General features: G+C 48.0%; 2 protein-coding genes and 1 pseudogene across 2 annotated transcripts; all 3 read right to left on the reverse strand.

Moving 5' to 3' along the window:
• Positions 1-11,099: 11,099 nt before the first annotated feature.
• LOC120641231 lies at positions 11,100-11,976 on the reverse strand (annotated as a pseudogene).
• A 3,083-nt stretch (positions 11,977-15,059) lies between these two features.
• Positions 15,060-17,189, reverse strand: LOC120641232 (protein THYLAKOID ASSEMBLY 8, chloroplastic-like). The gene is made up of 2 exons (XM_039917264.1): positions 16,801-17,189; positions 15,060-15,824 (listed from the first exon to the last, which is right to left on the reverse strand). Exons 1-2 carry the CDS (start codon positions 17,101-17,103, stop codon positions 15,420-15,422), a joined length of 708 nt encoding a protein of 235 aa, XP_039773198.1. The 5' UTR covers positions 17,104-17,189; the 3' UTR covers positions 15,060-15,419.
• A 3,053-nt stretch (positions 17,190-20,242) lies between these two features.
• LOC120641233 (2-oxoglutarate-dependent dioxygenase DAO-like) lies at positions 20,243-21,755 on the reverse strand. Its single transcript, XM_039917265.1, has 3 exons — positions 21,162-21,755; positions 20,722-21,040; positions 20,243-20,637 (listed from the first exon to the last, which is right to left on the reverse strand). Exons 1-3 carry the CDS (start codon positions 21,497-21,499, stop codon positions 20,395-20,397), a joined length of 900 nt encoding a protein of 299 aa, XP_039773199.1. The 5' UTR covers positions 21,500-21,755; the 3' UTR covers positions 20,243-20,394.
• Between the last annotated feature and the right edge of the window lie 847 nt (positions 21,756-22,602).

Here is a 22,602-nt window from a genome sequence, read left to right on the forward strand (position 1 = left end):
CATTTTCCTTGCACCTATTTAATCTGATTTAGTTAGCTATCTCATCGGGTACTGTTGGGTTATATATTATCTATGTATTGCATCCTTGTACCTACTTTGATGCACTAGCCATCCTTGAATTGTTTAACCATGTCCTTGCCACGTGTTAGTCAGCTAATAACTTAATTTGACTAGATGCTTAGTTTTGCTTTGAATACTTGTATAACTTGCAAGAAAGGATTGGGTTAGAGTATCACATTTATCATCCATCCTTGATCGCACTTGGGAAGCTGGGATAAGTGGAGTGTAGTAGCGAGGTTCGAGCGGAATGGTAGGGCCTAGAGAATGAAGTCACATGGGCATAGTCCGCTTGGATCGATTAAGGACCGAGTGGATGCCATCGGCCTTGAGCACCTTTCCGTGCTACCACATATCCAATATAATGGAACGGATGAGCCAATTACCTTCTTTGACTTGATCATTGATGTGCAGTCCTAGCTACGTGGCTACAGGCTATGCAGAGAGGCTTAGTGTGTCCCCAGGTGGACTTATGTGTAGGAAAGTTTAGAGATGTCCCTGGTGGAACTAAGTCTCTACTCGTAAGCTAGGTGTGAGGTTCAATGATCGAGCCTTGTTGGGAACGGTTGACGTGAGTACCCCCTTGCCCGGCGTGATCGGTTGGGTGAGTCGCATGGTCCTCGCGTCGTGTGGGTAAAGTAGTACACCCTTGCAAGGTTAAATCAATTCGAATTGCCGCGCTCTCGGATATGAGCAAGCTCTTGGTTCGCCGAATTCCTCTTAGAGAGTTTCGGTATTGTTGGTTTTGGAATCATGTCTTGTTAATGATCTATTGTTTAGTATTTTACTCTCTTAATCAACTAAAATTGTTTGGGGTTGGGCAAGATTAATTAATTCTGCTAGGTGGTAGTGTAAAGAGCTCATGCTTATGCAATAATTACTTAACTTAAAGCTTTTCTTTGAGCCTTTGCATGATCCTTGTTTATTTAATCGCGTAAGTCTTGCGGAGTACCTTTTGTACTCAGGGTGCTTTCTAAACCTAGTTGCAGGTGAGCCAGAAGTGGTGTTCGGCCATTTCTACCCCGCTGATCCTAATGCGGGGGAAGAGTAGGCTGTTGCTGCTGTGGTGATGTCCTTGAGCAAGGCATCATCATCTTAAGTAGGTTTTATCGTAGCTGAGCTTCGGGAGAGCATGTATTTTCAATAAGCTCTAAATCTCTGTTTAATATGACTCGCGTGAGCCCAAGGCTTGTAAAGTGAAGCTTTAAACCCACCTATGTTGAACTTGTAATATTAAGTCTCGAACTCTGGTTTTTATATAACTGCTCTTTGTGGATTGTTGGCTATGTATTCGATTGTATACGGTATGTGCATATGCTGATCCTGGGCGTATGTTGGAGCACATACCGGGACTACCGGATTTGGTATTATTTTGAATGAATGACGTGTCGGTTATTCGTGTCTCTAGATGTGGGATAACACGTGGCTCGCTCTACGGCAAGCACGTGTTAACTCTCATCTGGGTGATAATGACCGGCGGTTCATTTAAAATAGTATCAAATTGGGCGGTTCTCACATAGGTGGTCGGAGCTGAGTTTCCATGAAGTGAACCTAAAATTTGCTTAGTGGGTTGAGAGTCAAATAAAATTTGATCACTTGCACTAATGTTTACTTTTGCTAAAACTTTGAACTTAAGGCTGGTTGCTACCTTTCTTCCTTGGTCTTAGAGCTATTTCTTCCTTAATGCTTCACTTGTTTAATTAAGATATGCTTAACCTCTCTTGTCTGCATGAGTAGCGGTAGCGTAGGAAAACCCTTTCACCTGCTGGAAACCTTTTGAGCCTTTTTACCGGAGTTGAGAAGGTGGGAATCACCCATTGTCCTGAGCGCTAGTAGGTGGGTTGTAGCGCTGTTGGACAATGCGGTTGTTGCGGATCGTAAGTGAGTGTTAGAACGTTAAGGCGTGCTCACGCTGTGAGGAGACGTCATGTTGCATTCATACCTCGCATGCATGCATATTTTCTTGTGGTTTTCAAACCTGCATCTAACTAATCTAGTGTGTCGTGGTCTAGTTTTCGCTGATCTCGTTCTTGCTAATCTTAGTGGACCAAATCTGCTCTATTTCTTAGAGTTGCTATTCCGGTGTTGATCATGTGTTAGATTTTTATCTACACATTGTCTTTCCACCCTGCCTTTGTGTATCATCCTCTATCTTTCATTCCTGACCGCTAACCGTTTTGTTTATTAGCAGGATGGTGTTGCGTTCGGGAAATGAAAGGGATGGTGCCAGTGGTTCGGGTGGTAATAACCACCGCAACAACGAGGATCCCCTTCCTAATCCTCCAGTTCACCCAAACCTCGCGGACGTCCTGGCCCGACAAACTGAACTCATGGCACACCTAGTCAATCAGTTGGGCAATCCCGGCAATAATGGTCCAAGAGCTGAGCCTCAAGTGAACAGGTTCGGAGATTTCTTCCGCACCAACCCGCCTATCTTCCGTGGCTCCAAAGATCCTCTGGATGCCGATTTCTGGCTCAATGTGATTGAAGAGAAGCTTGATCTTATTGAGTGTGAGCCCCATGAGAAGGTTCTCTTTGCTGCTCATCAACTTCATGATGCCCCTGGGGCTTGGTGGCGGAACTTCAAGGCATCTCACCCTGCCAACTACCGCTTCACATGGGAGGAGTTCCGCACAGCTTTTCGCTCCTTCCATATTCCCAAGGGTATCATGGACATCAAGAAGAAGGAGTTTCTGAATCTTACTCAAGGAGGTCGTGATGTGATGGCCTATGTCAATGCCTTCAACACTCTCTCCCAATATGCACCTGAAGAAGTGGCCACCGATGCCAAGAAGCAAGAACGCCTGTATGATGGGCTCTCTGCAGAGTTGCAAGACAAGCTCTCTACTACCAAGTTTGAAGACTTCAATGACTTGGTGAATATTGCCATTAGAGCCGAGCACAAGATGAAGAATCTGGAAGCAAAGAACAAGCGTCCTGCTCCTACCTCAGCAGGCGGTAGCTCCTCACGTCCACGTCTGGGGCCTTCTCCTTTTCCACCTCGGGCGCCGGGTGCTCAAGCTCCACGTCCTATGTGGATTGTGCGTCACCCTCAACCTCCTCAAGGACAAGCTCCTAGGCCGGTCAGTGCTTATTGGAACAACCCAGGTGTGACCGCAAAGGGTCCGTGCTTCAATTGTGGTGGCTTAGGCCACATCTCTAGGGACTGCCCCTCTCCGAGGCGTGGTGGTGCCTTCAATGCACCTAGACCCAATGCTCCTCCGCCTCAAGCATCGCGTCAAGAAGCTAAGCCACAACAAGCTCCTAAACGTGGCCGTCTCAACTACACCACCGCTGAAGAAATTCCGGAGAATGCTGAAGTACTCATGGGTACGCTCCTAATCAACTCTCACCCTGCAAGTGTTCTTTTCGATTCTGGAGCAACTTTTTCATTCATAAGCAAGAAATTTATGCTGCATAGTAAGCTTGAGATTCAAAACCTACAAGTGCCATACCATATAGAATCACCGGGTGGGAAAATCATTGCCAAACACTTTGCTAGTGAGGTTCCAATTCTCATTGGGGGAGTTACCTTTCGAGCCAATTTTCTCATTCTAGACAAGCTAGAGTTAGATGTGATTCTTGGGATGAATTGGTTGAGTAAGCATGACGGAGTTATTAAATGTGGGCCCCGCACCGTTGATCTTTTGCACCCTTCTGGGAGTAGAGTTGTACTGTCCCTTGCCAAGGTGGAATCTTGTTTATATGCCTTGGCGGGTACCAAAACCACGACGTTGGAAGATATTCCCGTGGTTTGTGAGTATCCGGATGTCTTCCCAGAAGAATTACCGGGTATGCCTCCTGATCGTGAGGTGGAGTTCGTCATAGAGCTCAAGCCCGGAACTGCTCCTATCTCTAGACAGCCTTACCGAATGCCTCCCCATGAGTTGAAAGAATTGAAGAAACAACTCAAGACTTTATTGGACAAGGGTTTCATTCATCCGAGCTCCTCTCCTTGGGGATGCCCGGCTCTTTTTGTGAAGAAGAAAGATGATAGTTTACGGTTGTGTGTTGATTACCGTCCGTTAAACGAAGTCACTGTCAAGAACAAATATCCTCTTCCACGGATTGATATCTTGTTTGATCAACTCTTTGGAGCTCGTTATTTTTCTAAGATTGATTTAAGGTTGGGTTATCATCAAATCAAAATTCGAATTGAAGACATTCCGAAAACGGCTTTCTCTACTAGATATGGTCTCTATGAATTCACTGTCATGTCTTTCGGCCTCACCAATGCACCGGCTTATTTCATGTATCTGATGAATAGCATCTTCATGGAGGAACTTGATGTCTTTGTGATCATCTTCATCGATGATATTCTCATTTATTCCAAGACCAAAGAAGATCATGCTCGTCATATTCATATTGTCCTCCAAAAGCTTAGGGAGCATCGTCTTTATGCCAAGTTTAGCAAATGTGAGTTTTGGCTTGAAGAAGTATCTTTTCTTGGTCATGTCCTCTCTAAGGATGGTATTGCTGTAGATCCTAGTAAGGTGCAGGATGTTTTGGATTGGAAGCAACCTCAGAATGTCCATGAGATTCGGAGTTTTCTGGGACTTGCGGGATATTACCGCCGGTTCATAGAGAACTTCTCTAAAATTGCGAAGCCTATGACCGAGTTATTGAAAAATGGGGTCAAGTTTGAGTGGTCCCCAGCCTGTGAAGAAGCCTTTCAAACCTTTAAGGATCGCCTCACTACTGCTCCAGTTCTTGCTCAGCCAGATATTTCCAAGAGTTTCGATGTTTATTGCGATGCTTCTCGCATCGGTCTTGGTTGTGTTCTTATGCAAGAAGGCCGAGTAGTGGCCTATGCTTCTCGTCAACTCAAGCGGCATGAAGAAAATTATCCTACCCATGATTTAGAGCTTGCGGCTGTTGTCCATGCTCTAAAGATATGGCGTCATTATCTGCTTGGTAATCATTGCAACATCTATACTGATCACAAAAGTCTCAAGTACATTTTCACTCAATCTGATCTAAACATGAGGCAACGTCGATGGCTTGAACTGATCAAGGATTATGATATGGAAGTGCACTATCATCCTGGTAAGGCAAATGTCGTCGCTGATGCACTAAGTCGGAAGGCTCAATGCAACTGCTTGACCATAGCTTCTCCTGTGCATACTCTCTGTGATGATCTTCGGAAACTCGGAATTTCTATGGTCAAAGAAGGTTATCTTGCTACTCTTACAGTCCGATCTGATCTTTATGATCAAATTAAGGAAGTCCAAAAGAAGAATAAAGGTATGGCTCGAATTCAGGAATTAATGAGGGAGGGCAAAGCTCGGTGTTTCTCTACTGATGATCAAGGAGTTATATTCTTTGGGAAGCGAATTGTGGTGCCAAAGGATTATAAGCTCAGGCGAATTATCCTTGATGAAGCCCACAGTTCTCAATTTTCCATTCACCCAGGTAGTACAAAAATGTATCAAGATCTCAAGCAAAGATTTTGGTGGACTCGCATGAAGCGAGAAATCGCTCGGTACGTCTCTGAGTGTGATGTTTGTCGAAGAGTTAAAGCCGAGCATCTTAAACCAGCTGGTACTCTTCAGCCCTTACCTATCCCATCATGGAAATGGGAAGAAATTGGAATGGATTTCATCACTGGATTACCTAGGTCTTCTCAAGGATATGATTCTATATGGGTAATTGTGGATCGATTGACAAAGTCTGCTCATTTTCTTCCAGTGAAGACTACTTATCATGCCAAGCAATATGCAGAGTTATATCTCACTCGCATTGTCTGTCTTCATGGTGTTCCTAAGAAAATTGTCTCTGACCGCGGTCCTCAGTTTGTTGCTCACTTTTGGAGAAGTCTTCATGAAGCGATGGGAACCGATCTCACTTATAGTACTGCTTATCATCCTCAAACCGACGGTCAAGCCGAGAGAGTGAATCAAGTCTTAGAAGACATGCTTCGAGCCTGTGCTCTAATCTATGAGAAGAAATGGGTTACATGCTTACCATTCGCAGAGTTTTCTTATAACAATAGTTATCAAGCAAGTATCAAGATGTCTCCTTTTGAAGCCCTTTATGGAAGACGGTGCAGAACTCCGATCAACTGGTCCGAATCGGGAGAAAGGCCTTTCTATGGTCCAGACTTGGTAAAAGATGCTGAGGATCAAGTCAGAATTATCCGTGAGAATCTTCGCATTGCTCAATCTCGTCAGAAAACTTATGCTGATCGTCGTCGCCGAGAACTCCATCTCAAGATTGGTGATTATGTCTATCTCAAGGTTTCTCCATTTAAGGGCACTCGCCGTTTCCAAGTCAGAGGAAAATTAGCGCCACGCTATGTCGGACCTTTTCGAATTATCAAGAAAGTTGGAGCAGTGGCTTATCAATTGGAACTTCCTCAATCACTCTCCGCAGTGCACAATGTCTTTCATATCTCTCAGTTGAAGCAGTGCCATCGTGTTCCAGCTGACGCCGTCGACCTTGAGTCACTTGATCTTCAACCAGGTCTTACCTACGAAGAACATCCAATTGCCATTCTTGATCGAGATGAAAGAAAGGTGAAGCGTAGCATGGTGAAGTTTGTAAAGGTTCAATGGAGCAATCATTCCGAAGATGAAGCCACTTGGGAGCGTGAGGATCGATTACGTCAAGAATACCCGGAATTCTTTTCCGATGAGTAAGTTTTCTCCCTACCACCCCCACTTTCTTGATGAAGCTCAGTTTCCCAGATATTGTTATATGTGTACACAGTCACCATCAAGAAAACCCTAGGAATGTCTCACATCACATCATCCCTGCCTTTGTGCATCATCTCTTAGATGTTTATCTTGTCTAGGTAAATATGGCCTCAACCTAGTCCGAGTTTTATCCTTCCCCTCTTGTCTACCTAAATCTCGGGACGAGATTTTCTTAAGGGGGGGAGAGTTGTCACAGCCCTGGAAAAAAAAAAGGAAAAAGAAAATAAAATCCTCCGCCGGGCCCCACCTGTCAGCCCCTTCCCTCTCCTTCTCTGTTTTCTCCCGCGCGCCGCGGCACGCGTCGCCGCCGCCGGCCATCCTCGTGAGCCGCGCCACGTGCCGGCCATCTTCGCGTCCCGTGCCACGGTCGTCCTCCCCCACGCCCTTATCCGCGCCCGGTCGACCCCGTTCCCTTCCAACCCAAACCCTAGCCCCCTCCTCCATTGACGCCGCCGCCCCGAGCTCCCTCCTCGCCGCCGATTCGCCGCTCACAGTGAGTCCCTAGTCGATTCTTCGCGGGTGGAGCGTCTCCTCGCTTCCCTCGACCCGTTCCACCCCTAACCCGGCCCCTTCCCCTCCCCTGCAGGGCCGGCGACGAGCGCCTCCGCCCGCCGCCGCCTCTGCTCGTCGCGCCACCGGTCCGCCGCCGCTCCTCGCCCGCATCGCCGCCGGTGAGCTTCGCCGTCACCTAGGGCACGCCATGCGCCCTCGCCCCGAGCTCCTCCAGCCTCGCCCCGCCGCGCCGCCGTCCGCCGGCGCCACCGCGCCGCGCACGCGCGCGCGTGGGCGCGCCCAGGCGCGGGGTCAAGGCAGGCTTCGGCCTTGACCCGGCCTGGTGGTGCCGCCCGGCTCCCTGGGCCCACCTGTCGGTGGCCGGGGTGGCTACCTCGGGTGTACCTAGCGTTTTAGCTAGGGTTTCTTAGGTTCCATATTTCTGCAATCTTCCAAAATTCATAGAAATTCATGTATAGCTCCAAAAATTGTGAAACTTGTTTTGTTGAGTTCCTCTAGCTGAGATCTACCTAGGAAAAATATTGTTTTGCATGTTACTTTGTTGTAGATTTATCTATAGATTTATCTTGCAAAAGTGAGTTTATTGCTTGGTTATTTGTGTACTGCTAGAAAAATGTCAAACCAAATTTTGTTAGACTCCTTGTGAGGTGTAGTTTCCAGTGGTGCAGGTTGTTCACATGATTACTTGCTGTTGGTTAGGGTTTTATTTCGATTTTGTGCTTGCTGTCCAAAATATGGTTTATTGTGGAATTTTTTTGCAGGAAAGTGATAAAATGGCAAAACCAGTTTTGTTAGCTTTGTGTTCCTTTCTAGTTTCCATGATAATTTTGTTGGATTTGTTTAGTTGAGTTTGCATTCCTTTTCTGTTTTACTTTGTTTAAAGTGGCTGAAAACTGTTATATTTATGATTAAATGTAGGAAAATGCTTTTGCTGCAAAACCAATTTTCATGAGTTCTTTGTGATGTCCTCTGCATGCTCAAATTGTTTCATGATTTATGCTTGCTGTTTAGTTCATTCCTTAATTCTTGCATCGCATTCATGCATTTTAGTGACCGGACCGTCGGAGAGCGAACCCGGGGAACCCGTCGAGTCCGTTGAGCCGGAGCTTGGAGTCCCGTTCGTGGTCGAGCCGGAAGTTAACCCAGGCAAGCAGCTAAGCATTTTCCTTGCACCTATTTAATCTGATTTAGTTAGCTATCTCATCGGGTACTGTTGGGTTATATATTATCTATGTATTGCATCCTTGTACCTACTTTGATGCACTAGCCATCCTTGAATTGTTTAACCATGTCCTTGCCACGTGTTAGTCAGCTAATAACTTAATTTGACTAGATGCTTAGTTTTGCTTTGAATACTTGTATAACTTGCAAGAAAGGATTGGGTTAGAGTATCACATTTACCATCCATCCTTGATCGCACTTGGGAAGCTGGGATAAGTGGAGTGTAGTAGCGAGGTTCGAGCGGAATGGTAGGGCCTAGAGAATGAAGTCACATGGGCATAGTCCGCTTGGATCGATTAAGGACCGAGTGGATGCCATCGGCCTTGAGCACCTTTCCGTGCTACCACATATCCAATATAATGGAACGGATGAGCCAATTACCTTCTTTGACTTGATCATTGATGTGCAGTCCTAGCTACGTGGCTACAGGCTATGCAGAGAGGCTTAGTGTGTCCCCAGGTGGACTTATGTGTAGGAAAGTTTAGAGATGTCCCTGGTGGAACTAAGTCTCTACTCGTAAGCTAGGTGTGAGGTTCAATGATCGAGCCTTGTTGGGAACGGTTGACGTGAGTACCCCCTTGCCCGGCGTGATCGGTTGGGTGAGTCGCATGGTCCTCGCGTCGTGTGGGTAAAGTAGTACACCCTTGCAAGGTTAAATCAATTCGAATTGCCGCGCTCTCGGATATGAGCAAGCTCTTGGTTCGCCGAATTCCTCTTAGAGAGTTTCGGTATTGTTGGTTTTGGAATCATGTCTTGTTAATGATCTATTGTTTAGTATTTTACTCTCTTAATCAACTAAAATTGTTTGGGGTTGGGCAAGATTAATTAATTCTGCTAGGTGGTAGTGTAAAGAGCTCATGCTTATGCAATAATTACTTAACTTAAAGCTTTTCTTTGAGCCTTTGCATGATCCTTGTTTATTTAATCGCGTAAGTCTTGCGGAGTACCTTTTGTACTCAGGGTGCTTTCTAAACCTAGTTGCAGGTGAGCCAGAAGTGGTGTTCGGCCATTTCTACCCCGCTGATCCTAATGCGGGGGAAGAGTAGGCTGTTGCTGCTGTGGTGATGTCCTTGAGCAAGGCATCATCATCTTAAGTAGGTTTTATCGTAGCTGAGCTTCGGGAGAGCATGTATTTTCAATAAGCTCTAAATCTCTGTTTAATATGACTCGCGTGAGCCCAAGGCTTGTAAAGTGAAGCTTTAAACCCACCTATGTTGAACTTGTAATATTAAGTCTCGAACTCTGGTTTTTATATAACTGCTCTTTGTGGATTGTTGGCTATGTATTCGATTGTATACGGTATGTGCATATGCTGATCCTGGGCGTATGTTGGAGCACATACCGGGACTACCGGATTTGGTATTATTTTGAATGAATGACGTGTCGGTTATTCGTGTCTCTAGATGTGGGATAACACGTGGCTCGCTCTACGGCAAGCACGTGTTAACTCTCATCTGGGTGATAATGACCGGCGGTTCATTTAAAATAGTATCAAATTGGGCGGTTCTCACATAGGTGGTCGGAGTACAGAGTGGCTAGCTTGCTTTGCTGCATAGGAGTGGCCAGCGTGGAGAGGCAGCCGGGGGAGGAGCTCAAGATGGCTTTGGGTTCCAACGGATCAGGGAGACGGGATCAGTGTTTTCCTTACCGATCGGTAACTGGCGGTTACCGGCGATTTTTACCGATACTGCTATTAGGCGGCAATTTATATCGGCAGTAAATTTTGAAAAATTTCGCCCGAATTTAAAATTTTCAAAAATATTTAAAATAAAAAAGAAAAAAATATGGTAAGAAAGTAGAGATGACATACATCATTCTAATATAGAACATGTTCAAATATTTGACTGTTTGGGCACTCAAAAAAATAAAAAAAAAACTTTCGGACCGGTAATCCGGAGCGGTATCCTCTAATCCCGAGCGGTATTCGGCGTTTTCCGATCGTAAATCGGCGCGTTTGGACCGGAAACCACTGCATTGTGAGTATTTCTTGATTTTACATTGATTTTTAGATGCTTGTTGTGTAGCTATATTCAAAAACATGTGTTCATATTAGCTATATGGATCCATTTGTTCATGGTAGTTGGATGTTAATTTGTTCATTTTAGCTATATGTATATATGTGTGTTCATATTTCAAATATGTACATATATTTTCATTTGTTCATTTGGACCGGAAACCACTACTATGTATTATATATATTGACGATGATGGTTTGTGAGGACTATGGTTGTGATGATTTGCATGGACTATTGTTGTGATGATCTATATGGACTATGGATGTGAATTTCTATTTTTATGGATATGAACTTCTATTCTATGTATGTGTAAATGTTATATAATTGTTTGATATATACCATCAGTAATGATATTTACAAAATTACGGTGAAATGCTGCCAAAATTTTTAATTTTCCAAAATCATACAGTGTTTACCGGTTAAAAACGACGGTTACCGGTCGGTAAACATCGATTACCAGTCGGTAAACAACGGTTACCGGTTTTTTGAATTTGAATTGTCATTTCTAGCGGTTTCCGGCGATTTACCGCTGGTTTACCGATACCGCTAGTTGGCGAAAATCGCTTTACCGTCGGTAAGGTGAACCCTGGACGGGATCCGGCGGGAGGCAGATGATGACAAAGCGGGGTCCACATGACAATGGGACAGCAAGAGAGGAGATGGGCTAAAAGAGATCAGCTAGGGGCACAAGCGTCATTTCCCGCGGTCTGTACATGCTAGCGAGATGCCTTGGCGTGCCACGTCGTCAAAAATGACAAAAATATAGAGGATCCGAAACATGCACAGGACAAATCTATAATTGTAATTTTAAAGATGACAAACGGAGAAGTGCGATTGGTAAAGATGGCAAATATTTAAATTTCCCCAGCACCTCAGATGCGGTTGGGCCGTACCCAGAAGAGCTCCGTTATGACGGCGACGACGATCGCGACGCTGGGCACGGTAGTGAGCACCACGCCGGCCACGGACACCGGCGGCCGCGTCGTGAGCGGGCCCCTCCGCGCCCGGCGCCGGCGCGCGTACGCCGCGAGCTCGGCGTCGCCCCACCGCTCGGGCGCCGGCTCGATGGCCGCCGAGGGCACGAGCGGCGGCGGGAGCTGGAAGGGGCACCGGGACCGCCAGGACGAGGGCGGGAGGCAGAGGCGCGCCGCGCGCGGGAGGAAGACGGAGGCGAGCGCCGGGGCAGAGGAAGGGCGGGTACGACGAGGCGGAACCCGGGCACGGGACGCGGGAGGCGAGGAAGAGCTGCGAGTGGGACGGGTGGGTCAGGATGTGGGTCAGGGCCTCGGCCCGCTGAGCCCACGTGGGAGCGGGAGCGGGAGCGGCGAGCCGAGCTTGGACACGGGGCTTGGCCTCCGCCATGCGGGATGCGGGTGGGGGACGGCGGCGGAGGCAAGACGCCGCGGCAGGAGAGCGAAGGGGACGCGAGCACCGGAAGCTTTCGCTGACAGGATAAAGCGAGGCCAATTTTTTTTTTGGAAGAAAAAAAAGGCCAATCAGAAGTTCAGAATTGGGTACACAATTTGTGCGCCAAACCTTGTACTTCCTCCGTGCAAAAAAAAGAGAAACATTGTACTGAATCTTGCTTTATGAGGAGCCAAACAAATTTAAATTTGACCAAATTTATATAAAATATTATTAATATTTATGTTATAACATAAGTATCTTTAGATTAGTCATGTAATATATTTCTACTAGTCTATCAACCCGTGCTCCCCGCACGGACTAGTTAGAGATATATAATAATTATCTATCTCACACTCTCTTTAACCAATTAAATATTATAATTCAATACTATAAAAATACATATTTATCATTATGAAATTACAATAAATGTGACAGGTTTAGTTATTCTCACTTTGCATCACACCTACATATATGTTTGATATATGTTTGACTGAACATTTGTTTGAACTATGTGAACAATATGAAAATTGTATTCTTATCTCTTCTCTCATACACGAATATATGGTGACAAACACATTATGATTAGTATGTTTATATAAATAATAATATAAATCTTACTATTACTAATAATAGGAATAGTAATTTAGAATTTTATATTGATGCGCTTTAAGATTTTATTATATTAACATAATTTCGATTAATATTTGGGGTTCATTTTAACTTTTTATTATGTTATCATTGGATAATATATATATAAATTTATGTGGTCATTTGATATTATTTTATAGTGTCATAAGTGGGTAATTTACATGAAGATTATAGGGTTACTTTAGATTATTTTTTATAATGGTAGAGGTGGGTAATTTAGATATATGCTTAGGGGTTACTTTAGATTATTTTTTATAATGACAAAGATGGGTAATTTTTGATATATGTTTAGGGATTACTTTAATCTATTTTTATAATGGCAAACATGGTTAATCTCTACACCTAAAAAGCCAAAGAAGGCGACGGTGCGTCGCCTGCGATCCCGCGCGCCGTCGGTCCTTCGTAGTTCCGCTGGACAATCTCGGCCGTGTGAAAATCACGGATCACCGCTCGCTAAAACGCATGCCTTCAACATCCTGACTCCCGCACGCCAATCCCTAAATAAATTTATGGCAGTCACGCACACATTGCTTTGTTATGTTTTCCTTTCTCTACGGATAGGATATTTGAATCTAGGATACATGAAGCTGATGCGTGTTTTCAATTGATCTACTGATAGTGATAGAAGTAAGCAGCAGAGAAGCATGCTCGGTCCATGTAGCTAACTGCATCAGGACCTGCTAGTGCTAGGTAGGAGGAATCTGGATATATTCTTGTGTTTGTAATACTGTATGATCAAGCAAACATGATTTCTTTACTTTATATACTTGCATAGCATACTTCCATTGTACGTGTATGACCCTTTCCTAACTCAGGTATGCTTTTTCATTTGATCCATATAATCTTGTTTCTTTTCTTTACCGGTGAATGAGAAATCAGAACTGTCATTTCTATTACCCTTTCTCTTATTATTTTACGTATTGGAAACTTTTCCCTTGATTAACTTTAGCTTTAGTTTAAGGTGCTTCGGGATGATCAAGGTAAGTATTTGAGCGGAGATAAACTTATAGTGAAGGAACTGAAAGAAAGATTGGTATTTTGGTTCATTAAAAAATAGTTGCTAGAGCTAAGGGGCCATGATGCTCTGCGTGACCGACGGTGGCAGAAGCATCCTAGCCATGTGCTCTAGCAAGCTTAAACGAAGAATCAAATGTATGACCACATAGTAAGTTGCACGAAAGCTTAATATATGGTTTCGTGCGTATTGATGTTTACGACAAAAAAAATGTTTCACCCGTAGCAACGCATGGACATGCACCTAGTTTATTAAAAAGATAAAAGATCCAATGGCTATTATGATCAGAGTTGCCGAATTGATAGCCGGATGTTTCTGATTTTTGTGAGATTTTGTAGAATTTCTCTATTTTTTTAGACTGTCCACCTAGAATCATAGGTGCCTTCACCTGGAGGCTTCAAAAAGAGCCTCCAATTAGTAATAATAAGATAGTACATCTATTCGGAGATAAAAAAAAATTTAGTATTTTTTTACAAATTTAATCAAAATTAAAATTATTTGACTCCTCGAAATGAGAATTACATTCTTTTTGAAACAGAGTGAGTATGTGTTTAAATTCCAAAATTTTCCAGCACTACAATAACTTAACATTTGACCACTAATTAGAAGTATCAAATGTGGATAACTGACAAAACTCATTCCACAATCTCCGGGTGTAATTGCTAGAAGAATCTTTTAAACCTAATTGGATCATGATTAGACAATGCCATGCTACAGTAAATAATATTTAATGATAGATTAATTTGATTTAATAGATTCGTCTCGTGATTTTTAGTCTATCCGTGTAATTAGTTTTATAATAAAATCATGTGTTAGTCCTAATCTTCTTGAAAATTACTACAGTAACTTTCGTCCAAATTTTTACATGATCTAAACGGAACCACAAAGGCCAGAGTTTCTGTACGCGTGGACTAATACAAATCTACAATAGCGACGACGAGAGTGGAGCGATCGTGATCCGGTGGGAGACGCGGTCGCCAATCCCCCAGCCCCCGCTGCAAGGCTGCATGATGGTGCCGCAGGACGCCGCGGCGCAGGCCCAGAGGAGCAGTCGCATTCGGTTCAGAATTTCAGAGTCGAAGCAGATGCAGGGCAACCGCTTCACATTTCAGATTAGCATGCTCTGACCGACCTTGTGGTTTCCTCATGTTTCGTAGATGGGTTGGCGTTTTCAGGGCGGGCGAGCACGCCTTTGTCTTGTTTCCGGGAAAGCATTGTAATTCTGCTTCTGAAATTTCAGGTTAGCAGATCCTACCTCCCTTCATGTTGGGGCCTAATCCTAATGGCAAGATGATTCCCCCTCTCTGTTGTTCTGGGGCATGGCCATCTGAACATTATCTCCAGAAATGTAAATTGGCAAACTGAACACAGTACGAATGGATATTAGCAATTGCCATAATCCTCCACTTACACACACAGCAACCTACAATAGTAATTCTAAAACAGAAGTACCACCTGCAACTTTACAAGCACGCTCTAAATTCAGTATGAGTGGAAGCACGCAGCCATTTATATATACAGAAATGCGATTACTGAAAGTCGCAAACAGAATTCAGTAATGTGACTATAATTCAGATGGCAAGTCAACAGTATGAATAGATGCAGAAAACTTCTCAAAGAAAAATCTTGACAAGTTACAAAAGAAAATATGGACTGACAAAAGCTAGATGTCGGCAGTCAGTAGTCCTTGCTGCAACAAGTTATGTTGTTTTACTTTCTAAACCCTAAACTATCTATATATTTGGGGCGATTTCTTTGCCAGGTTGCCATATGGTCATTACGGACAATGCAGATATAACTCCTGCTTGTTCGATCAATAAGCAACCAACCCACCATTTGGTCATCCTGTTATGAACTACTTGTACAAGCCTGTTCCATCTCCACTTCATCAACGAAGTCCAAGGAACCGTAATCATTTTCTGCCTCCAACCTTATACCAGCAGATAGCTCCATCTTTCCTAGGGATTCAAGACCTTTGATCAATGTTGTGTATGTTATCCTATCAGGATCACTGTCCCACAATTTCATCAGACGGAAACAATCCAGTGTCAATTGTGTGAACCCAGCATCTAGGAGTGCCTTCAGAAGTAGATTGAAACCTTCAGTGTCTGGCTCCAATTGTTCCCTCTTCAGGTAGGAACAGGCTTTGTCAACCTCAGACCGCAAACCTTTACTTGCAAGCACTGTAACAAGATCTACGTACCACAGCAACCTAGGCTTGTACCAATGCTCCTTACGAATCTCCTCAAAGACCTATCAGAAATGACAACATTGTGAGAAATGAGAAGCATCTCAGTCTGCATTTATCTGTTCAGGAATAGAACTTTCTGCTTCTCAGCAGTAGCACCATCTAGTAATCCTAAATGCATATATAAAAAAGTGACAATAATTAAGAAGAGTGGATATTGATATGTAAATTTGCCAAAAAAAAAAACACCACGAAAATGTCATTTACAGAAACTGACAGTGAAACTGCAACAAGAAGATGTTAGAAGTAGTCCTGGTAGTTCTATGAGCTGCCACTGACTTGCCTTCATTCATGCTACTAGATCCTAATCAATCGGAAACAGCAGCCATATTGAAAAAAAAATACTTTTGCTGTAGACTAACATAAGTAATCATATACATGCGTCACATTTACTAGATTCATAACCTTAAGAAACAGCACCCAAAGCACATCCACTGCATCCAGCAGTTAAAAGGAAATGGCTCAAATCAAAGTGGACAAAAATTTGAACAGGCATGAATCTTGAGGGCCAGATCAGCACATCATGCTATTTCTGAAGGAAGGTAGGAGATTTCAACCAACAATTAAGATTAGACTGAGTTTTCCCTAGTTGATAGATTGTTGGATCAGACTAGATATACTGCACGCACAGCTATCTAATGGACAGTTAGTTTATAAATAACAATAATAGGTGCACATCTGTTGTAGTTCAGAAAGGCTGACAGCTTTTGGGCAAAACAATGTTCCCAAATTTGTTATCTCCTTGAAAAGTTTTACCAATTTGGAGAAGGAACAATTTAGGCCGATGAGACAGTTCGGCATGGCACAACCTCATGACAGAGATTCACGATTTTACACATTGGTAGCTAAACTAACCCGTAAACTGACTAATTGATCAACACAATTTGGCTAAGAATTTGCCTTACAACGCCCAAACAGCCACCAAGTCGATTACCAATAGGCTCTGCCGGTGAAGCAGCAGGCGCCCATAACACGGCGTACCTGAAGGGCCAGTAGTGCCTCGCCCTGCGCAGCGAGCTCGCGGAAGACGGCGACCATGTCGGCCTTAAGGAGGCGCCGCAGCCTAGGCTCTACCGCTACGGCGGGGCCGCCGCGGAGGGCGGCGCGCTTGAGGGACTGGACGGCCTGGATGGCCTCGGTGCTGAGGTACCGCCCGCGCTGCGTCGGCTTACGGTTCTTGCTCCGGTCCCGCATCGTGATGGTCACGGCGGCGGCGTTCCTCCGGCGAGCGCCACCGCCGGTCGGGATTAGGCGGAGCGGAGAGCAGGTGGGCGAGGAGAGCATCGCCGCACCGCAGGGCGCTCTGGCCTCCGCCTATGCTCGAGTTGAATGGATAGTGGCGTGGGATTGTGACTGTTTTGTATGGGTTCAGAACTTCACATTTCAGAATTCAGACGTTTTGTCTTGCCGAGGGTATAAATTTGGCCATCTTTTTACATGTCAGTTTGTATGAAGTTCATCTTCTTTTGACTATAGTTAACATGTAAGCAAAATTATAATGTGCTGAATACAAACTGCATTAGGTACGAATTATCTATTATACTAGAAAAAAAAGGTCTACATCAGAAGTCAGCATTGAGCCCTTATTTATTTGTTTTGATGATGGATGAGGTCACAAGAAACATACAAAGTGATATCTTTTGGTGTATGCTCTTTGCTGATGATGTAGTGCTAGTTGACGAGAGTAGGGCAGGGCTTAATAGGAATTTAGAGCTGTGGAGACGTACGTTAGAGTCGAAAGGGTTCAAGCTTAGTAGGACCAAAACTGAGTACATGATGTGCGATTTCAGCGCGACTATGCATGAGGGTGGAGATGTTAGTCTCGATGGGCAAATGGTGCCCCAGAAGGATATTTTTTGGTATTTAGGATCGATGCTACAAAAGGATGGCGACATTGATGAAGATGTTAGGCATACAATCTCAGCTGGCTGGTTGAAATGGCGTCAAGTTTCTGGCATCTTCTGTGACAGGAGGGTGCCACAAAAGCTAAAAGGCAAGTTCTATAGGACAACGATTCGTCCGGCGATGTTATATGGTGTTGAATGTTAGCTCACAAAAAGGCGACAGGTCCAGCAACTGAGTGTAGCAGAGATGCAGATGTTGCGGTGGTTTTGCGGACACACAAGAAGGGATAGAGTCCGGAACGAAATTATTCGGGAAAGAGTATGGGTGGCACCGATTGAGGAGAAACTTACCCAACATCGGTTGAGATGGTTTGGACATATCCAACGGATGTCTCTTGAGACGTCGGTGCGTAGTGGGGTTCTAAATCGTGTCAATAAGGTAAAGAGGAGTAGAGATAAACCTAAACTGATTTGGGACAAGTCGGTTAAGAAAGACTAAGGATTGGAATATCTCTGAAGAGGTAGCGTTGGATAGGAGCGCTTGGAGACTAGCTATCAACGTGCCTGAGCTGTAATCTTTGTGTCTTTTGGATTTTATCTCTAGTCTACCCAACTATATTGTTGTACTAAAAAAAAAGGTCTCTGCCTCTCCCTCTATTAACCATGGAGACCGCTGCGCATGGCTGATGGCTGCACGTGTGTGTGTGCGACTTTCAAGTGACACAAGATTTTATTGATAGGGTTAATTAGATCTGTGCCATTATAATTTTTTCGTTTTTGAAATACACCATTACTATTCAAGAAACTATGCCACTGCCATTATAACTCTGCACATGTTTGAGATACGCCATTATATACGTTTGGAGACGATTTGGGCCCGGTGTCAGACATAAGGCGGGTACCGTATATTCGTATGGACAAGATTACCCCTTCCTCTTCTCTCTCACTCACTCACTGACATAAGGGGCCCAGTCCTCAGCGCTCCGCCCTCCCCTTCTACCTCTGCCGCGCATGGGGCGGATGCGGAGCAGCGTGGCGGGGCTGCGGCGGCCGGCGCGCGGCGGGCAAGCTTACCAGCGGGGCGGGGCTGCGGCGGCCGGTGTGCGGCGGGCGCGCGGGCGGAGGCTGCTTGGGCGTGCGGGGGGAGCGCGGCGCGGCCGGAGCGCTACCGCCACGGGGCAGCCGGCGCGCGGGTCCTCCCTCCCCCTCGAGCTCCGCCGCCTCCTGCTCGAGCTTCACCGCCCCCTTCTCTCCAATCGGCGGTGCTGGGAGCTCCATGCGCGGCGGAGGTAGAAGGGGAGGGGCGGCGCCTCCGCCATGGCCCCGCGCAGGCCTGGCGCTAGCGAGGGGGTGGGAGGGGCGGCGCTGGAGCGGGAGAGCTGGCGAGCGGCGCTGGCCCCTGCCTCTGCCGCCACCCGCCGCCGCCCGCTAGCCGACCTGCCGCATGAACGGCAGGCACGACGCCCTGGCATCCGTGTCGCATTCCGACGACACCACCATGTCCATGGGGCAGGGCGGCCGCCGCCGGGGAAGAACACAGCCGGCTCTCCGCCGCCGACACGGGCACGCGTGCGTGCTGGTGGAGCGCCCAAGGGTGCGGTGAGGAGGAAGAAGGGCAGCGGCGGTGGAGCTCGCTCGCCCGCCGGTGGCTGGGGTGCGGGTGGCCGGCGGGGAAGGACAGCTCGGATCCTCCCTGCTGGCCCTGCGGCCCGGGCTCCTCTGGCCGGAGCAGGGGAGCCTCTGCGCCGCCGCACGCCATGGCTGCCGCCGCCGTCCCGCAAGCCGAGCAGGGGAGGGGATGTGGCGCACGCCGGCCAAGCAGGGGAGGGGGAAGGACGGCCGGCGCGGCGAGGAAGGGAGGAGAGGGGTGTGCCGGCGAGGAGGGAGGCTGCACGGCGCCCGCTCCACCAGCCGAGGTCCGCCGCGTCCGCTCCGCCCCGCCGAGCTCGCCTGTGCGGTGCTCGCCCGCGCTGCGGCGGAGCAGAGCTCGCCCGCGGCGGCGCTGCTCGCTCGCCTGCGGGCCGCTGCGGCGCCGAGCTCGCCCGCTCGGGGGGACGGGGCGGCGAGCTCGGAGGCCACCAGCTCCGGGGCATCGGCTCCATGGGCGGTGACGAGCAGGGCCGGTGTAGGGGAGGGGCGGGGCGGTGAGAGCAGGAGAGGAGCCCGGTGCCGTCTCGCGGGCCAGCCGCCGTGCCGTCATGCCGCCGCGGCTGCACATCCGCACCTCGTCTGCCCCGCGGCACGCACCGTGCCTCGCGCGCCCCACCACCCCCGCGCCGGCGCAGCAGGGGAAGGGAGAGAGGAGGGGCACGCCGAGGAGGGCAGAGGTAGAAGGGAAGGGGCGGAGCACTGAGGACTGGGCCCCTTATGTCAGTGAGTGAGTGAGAGAGAAGAGGAAGGGGTAATCTTGTCCATACGAATATACGGTACCCACCGTACGTCTGACACCGGGCACAAATCGTCTCCAAACGTATATAATGGCGTATCTCAAACATGTGCAGAGTTATAATGGCAGTGGCATAGTTTCTTGAATAGTAATGGTGTATTTCAAAAACGAAAAAATTATAATGGCACAGATCTAATTAACCCTTATTGATAAGACTCAATAGCAATTCACAAGCCACTACAATAGCCATCCTTCTCCCCAAGTTACAACGCAACGGGTCAACGAGACAGCCGATACGGAGTATAATTAACGGCTCCCAGTTTGCAGCCGGTCACGTGGGCCACGTCACGCCGCCAACCGGGCGAGCGCCTCGCCGGCGCGCTCGCCGGTGGACAGCCGGAGCCTCCTGTAGTCGTCGTAGTTGAACTCCCTGTAGCGGCGCGGGTGGTCGGCGTCCACGAACGCCTCCGGCGCGCTCACCCTGTCGTCCTTGGGCGCGAGCAGGAACATGGCGACGGAGATGCGCGGCACCGGCGCGACGCAGCGCACCCGGTGCTTCACGTTGTGCAGCCTCCCGTTGCTCCACGCCTGGGAAACGCGCGGCATCGATCGAGAGGTCAAGGCTCAGGAACACCGAGACGGCACGCGGACCTGCTGCCAAGAAGTTCCTACCGTGCCGACGTCGCCAATGTTGACGAGGAAGGAGCCCGCGACGGGGTCGACGGGCACGTACTCGCAGGTGGCCGGATCCAGCACCTCGAGGCCGCCGACGCACTCGTCCTCCTGGAGCACGGTGAGGAAGCCCGAGTCCGTGTGGGTCTGCACGCCGGAGGAGCCCACCGTGTCCTGCGTGTAGTTGTACCGGTTGATGCGGAACTGGCACGGCCAGTCCTTGAACGAGTGCTCCGCCAGCCCAAGGCTGGAGGCCAGCACGCCGGCGACGTCGACGATCACGTCGTGCATCTTCTCCGCGTAGGCCTTGACGGTCTCCCTGCGCGCAGGATTCTGAGTTACACGGGGCCAAATTTCTATATTACGAGGAATGAAATGGACCAGAAAAGTCGAGAAGGCGTGGTTTTTATGCAGCAAGTCGGAGCGGAGCGGAGGCCGACCTGAGGTGCGGCGGCGCGTCAAGGCGCGCACAGAAGGCGTCGACGTCGGCGGGCGCGGCGGCGTCGAGGAGCCCGAAGGCCTCGTAGAGCGGGTTGGCGGCGCTGGGCGCGACGTAGCCGCTCCCTGGGATGACGTCGGCGTTGCGGCGCTTGGCGTCGTCGGGGAGGTCGAAGAGCGCGCGCACGGCGGCCTTCATCTCGGCCAGGAGCCCCCCGGGCACGCCGTGGCCGGTCACCCGGAAGCAGCCCAGCCGCTCGCACGCGGCCCGCAGGCGCGCGGACTCCTCCGGCGCCGCGCCGGCCAGGCGCAGGTCGATCACCGGGATCTCCACCGCCATCCCCGCTGCCGGAGCCGGCCGGCTCTGCTCCCCCGGACGCGCCGCCCGAATCGACTTGCGCGCGCGCCGCGGGACTGGCTTGGCCTCGCTCGGTGCCGGGCCTGGCCGCCTGGGGCTGTATTTAGAGGCGCGGCCGCGGGGGGAGCACGGGCGGCGCCGCTTGTCGGGGCGGACGGCACCGAGAGGCCTGCGGCGACACGCGACGACCTCCCTGCTCGCTCGCCGGTTTGGTGAGACAAGCGACCGACACGCCGCGCGTTCCACGTCAAGGCTGGCTTTTCTCGCCATCGGATCGCGTAGCCAGTTGATACGGAAAACTGTGAAGAGAGACGTCGGCGCACACTTTCGGAGTTTCGGTCGTGGTGGCTGGCATCATGTCGCTTGTCTGTTTATAGGACAGGCGCGGGCGGCGAATGGCACCGGGTCGCCGAGTCGGGAGACATCAGGATCGGGTAGGGATCCCTGGAGTAGTGGAAACAGACAAGCTAGGAAGGGGTCGCGATCCCACTGAGGCATGGAATACAATCCAGGTGCTTTCACTAATGACGTTCATTATTATCAAAAAAAAACTGATGACGTTCATTGACTTGAGCGGGTGAAAATAATTAATCTGTAGTACCTCTAAACCTCTCCTGCGCACATAGCTTTGGTTGCCTCGTGGCACCATCCAATTCCAATCAGTGGCCGGTTTGTCATGCAGGCAGACAGAAGATCTCGAGAAGTCGAAAAGATATCTGTTGTTTTGAAACACGGTAATCTGAATGCCTGCATTCTGGACGGAAGCGTGTAGCCATTTGCAGAGAGATGCTATTATGCAGAGAGCAGTAGCGTGGCTACAACTACAATTCAGTAGCCGCAGAAGTCACAAAAGAGATGTCTTCGAGACTTCTCGATTGTTAAATAGTAGAAAATCTTACTATTACTAACTGGATGCTCATTTGAAGTCTCCACGTCAATCCATCTAGAATTCTAGGTGTGCACTTTAAAGAATTTTATCCACTAAAGGCTGCACCTCCTCTCTTCTCAGTTTATCAAAATGAAGAGGTACTCCTAAGTATTTCACTGGAAAAGATCCTATAGGACAACCAAAAATATGGGAAACC

This window comes from Panicum virgatum, chromosome 7K (genome assembly GCF_016808335.1).
Source record: "Panicum virgatum strain AP13 chromosome 7K, P.virgatum_v5, whole genome shotgun sequence".
Lineage (NCBI taxonomy): Eukaryota > Viridiplantae > Streptophyta > Magnoliopsida > Poales > Poaceae > Panicum > Panicum virgatum.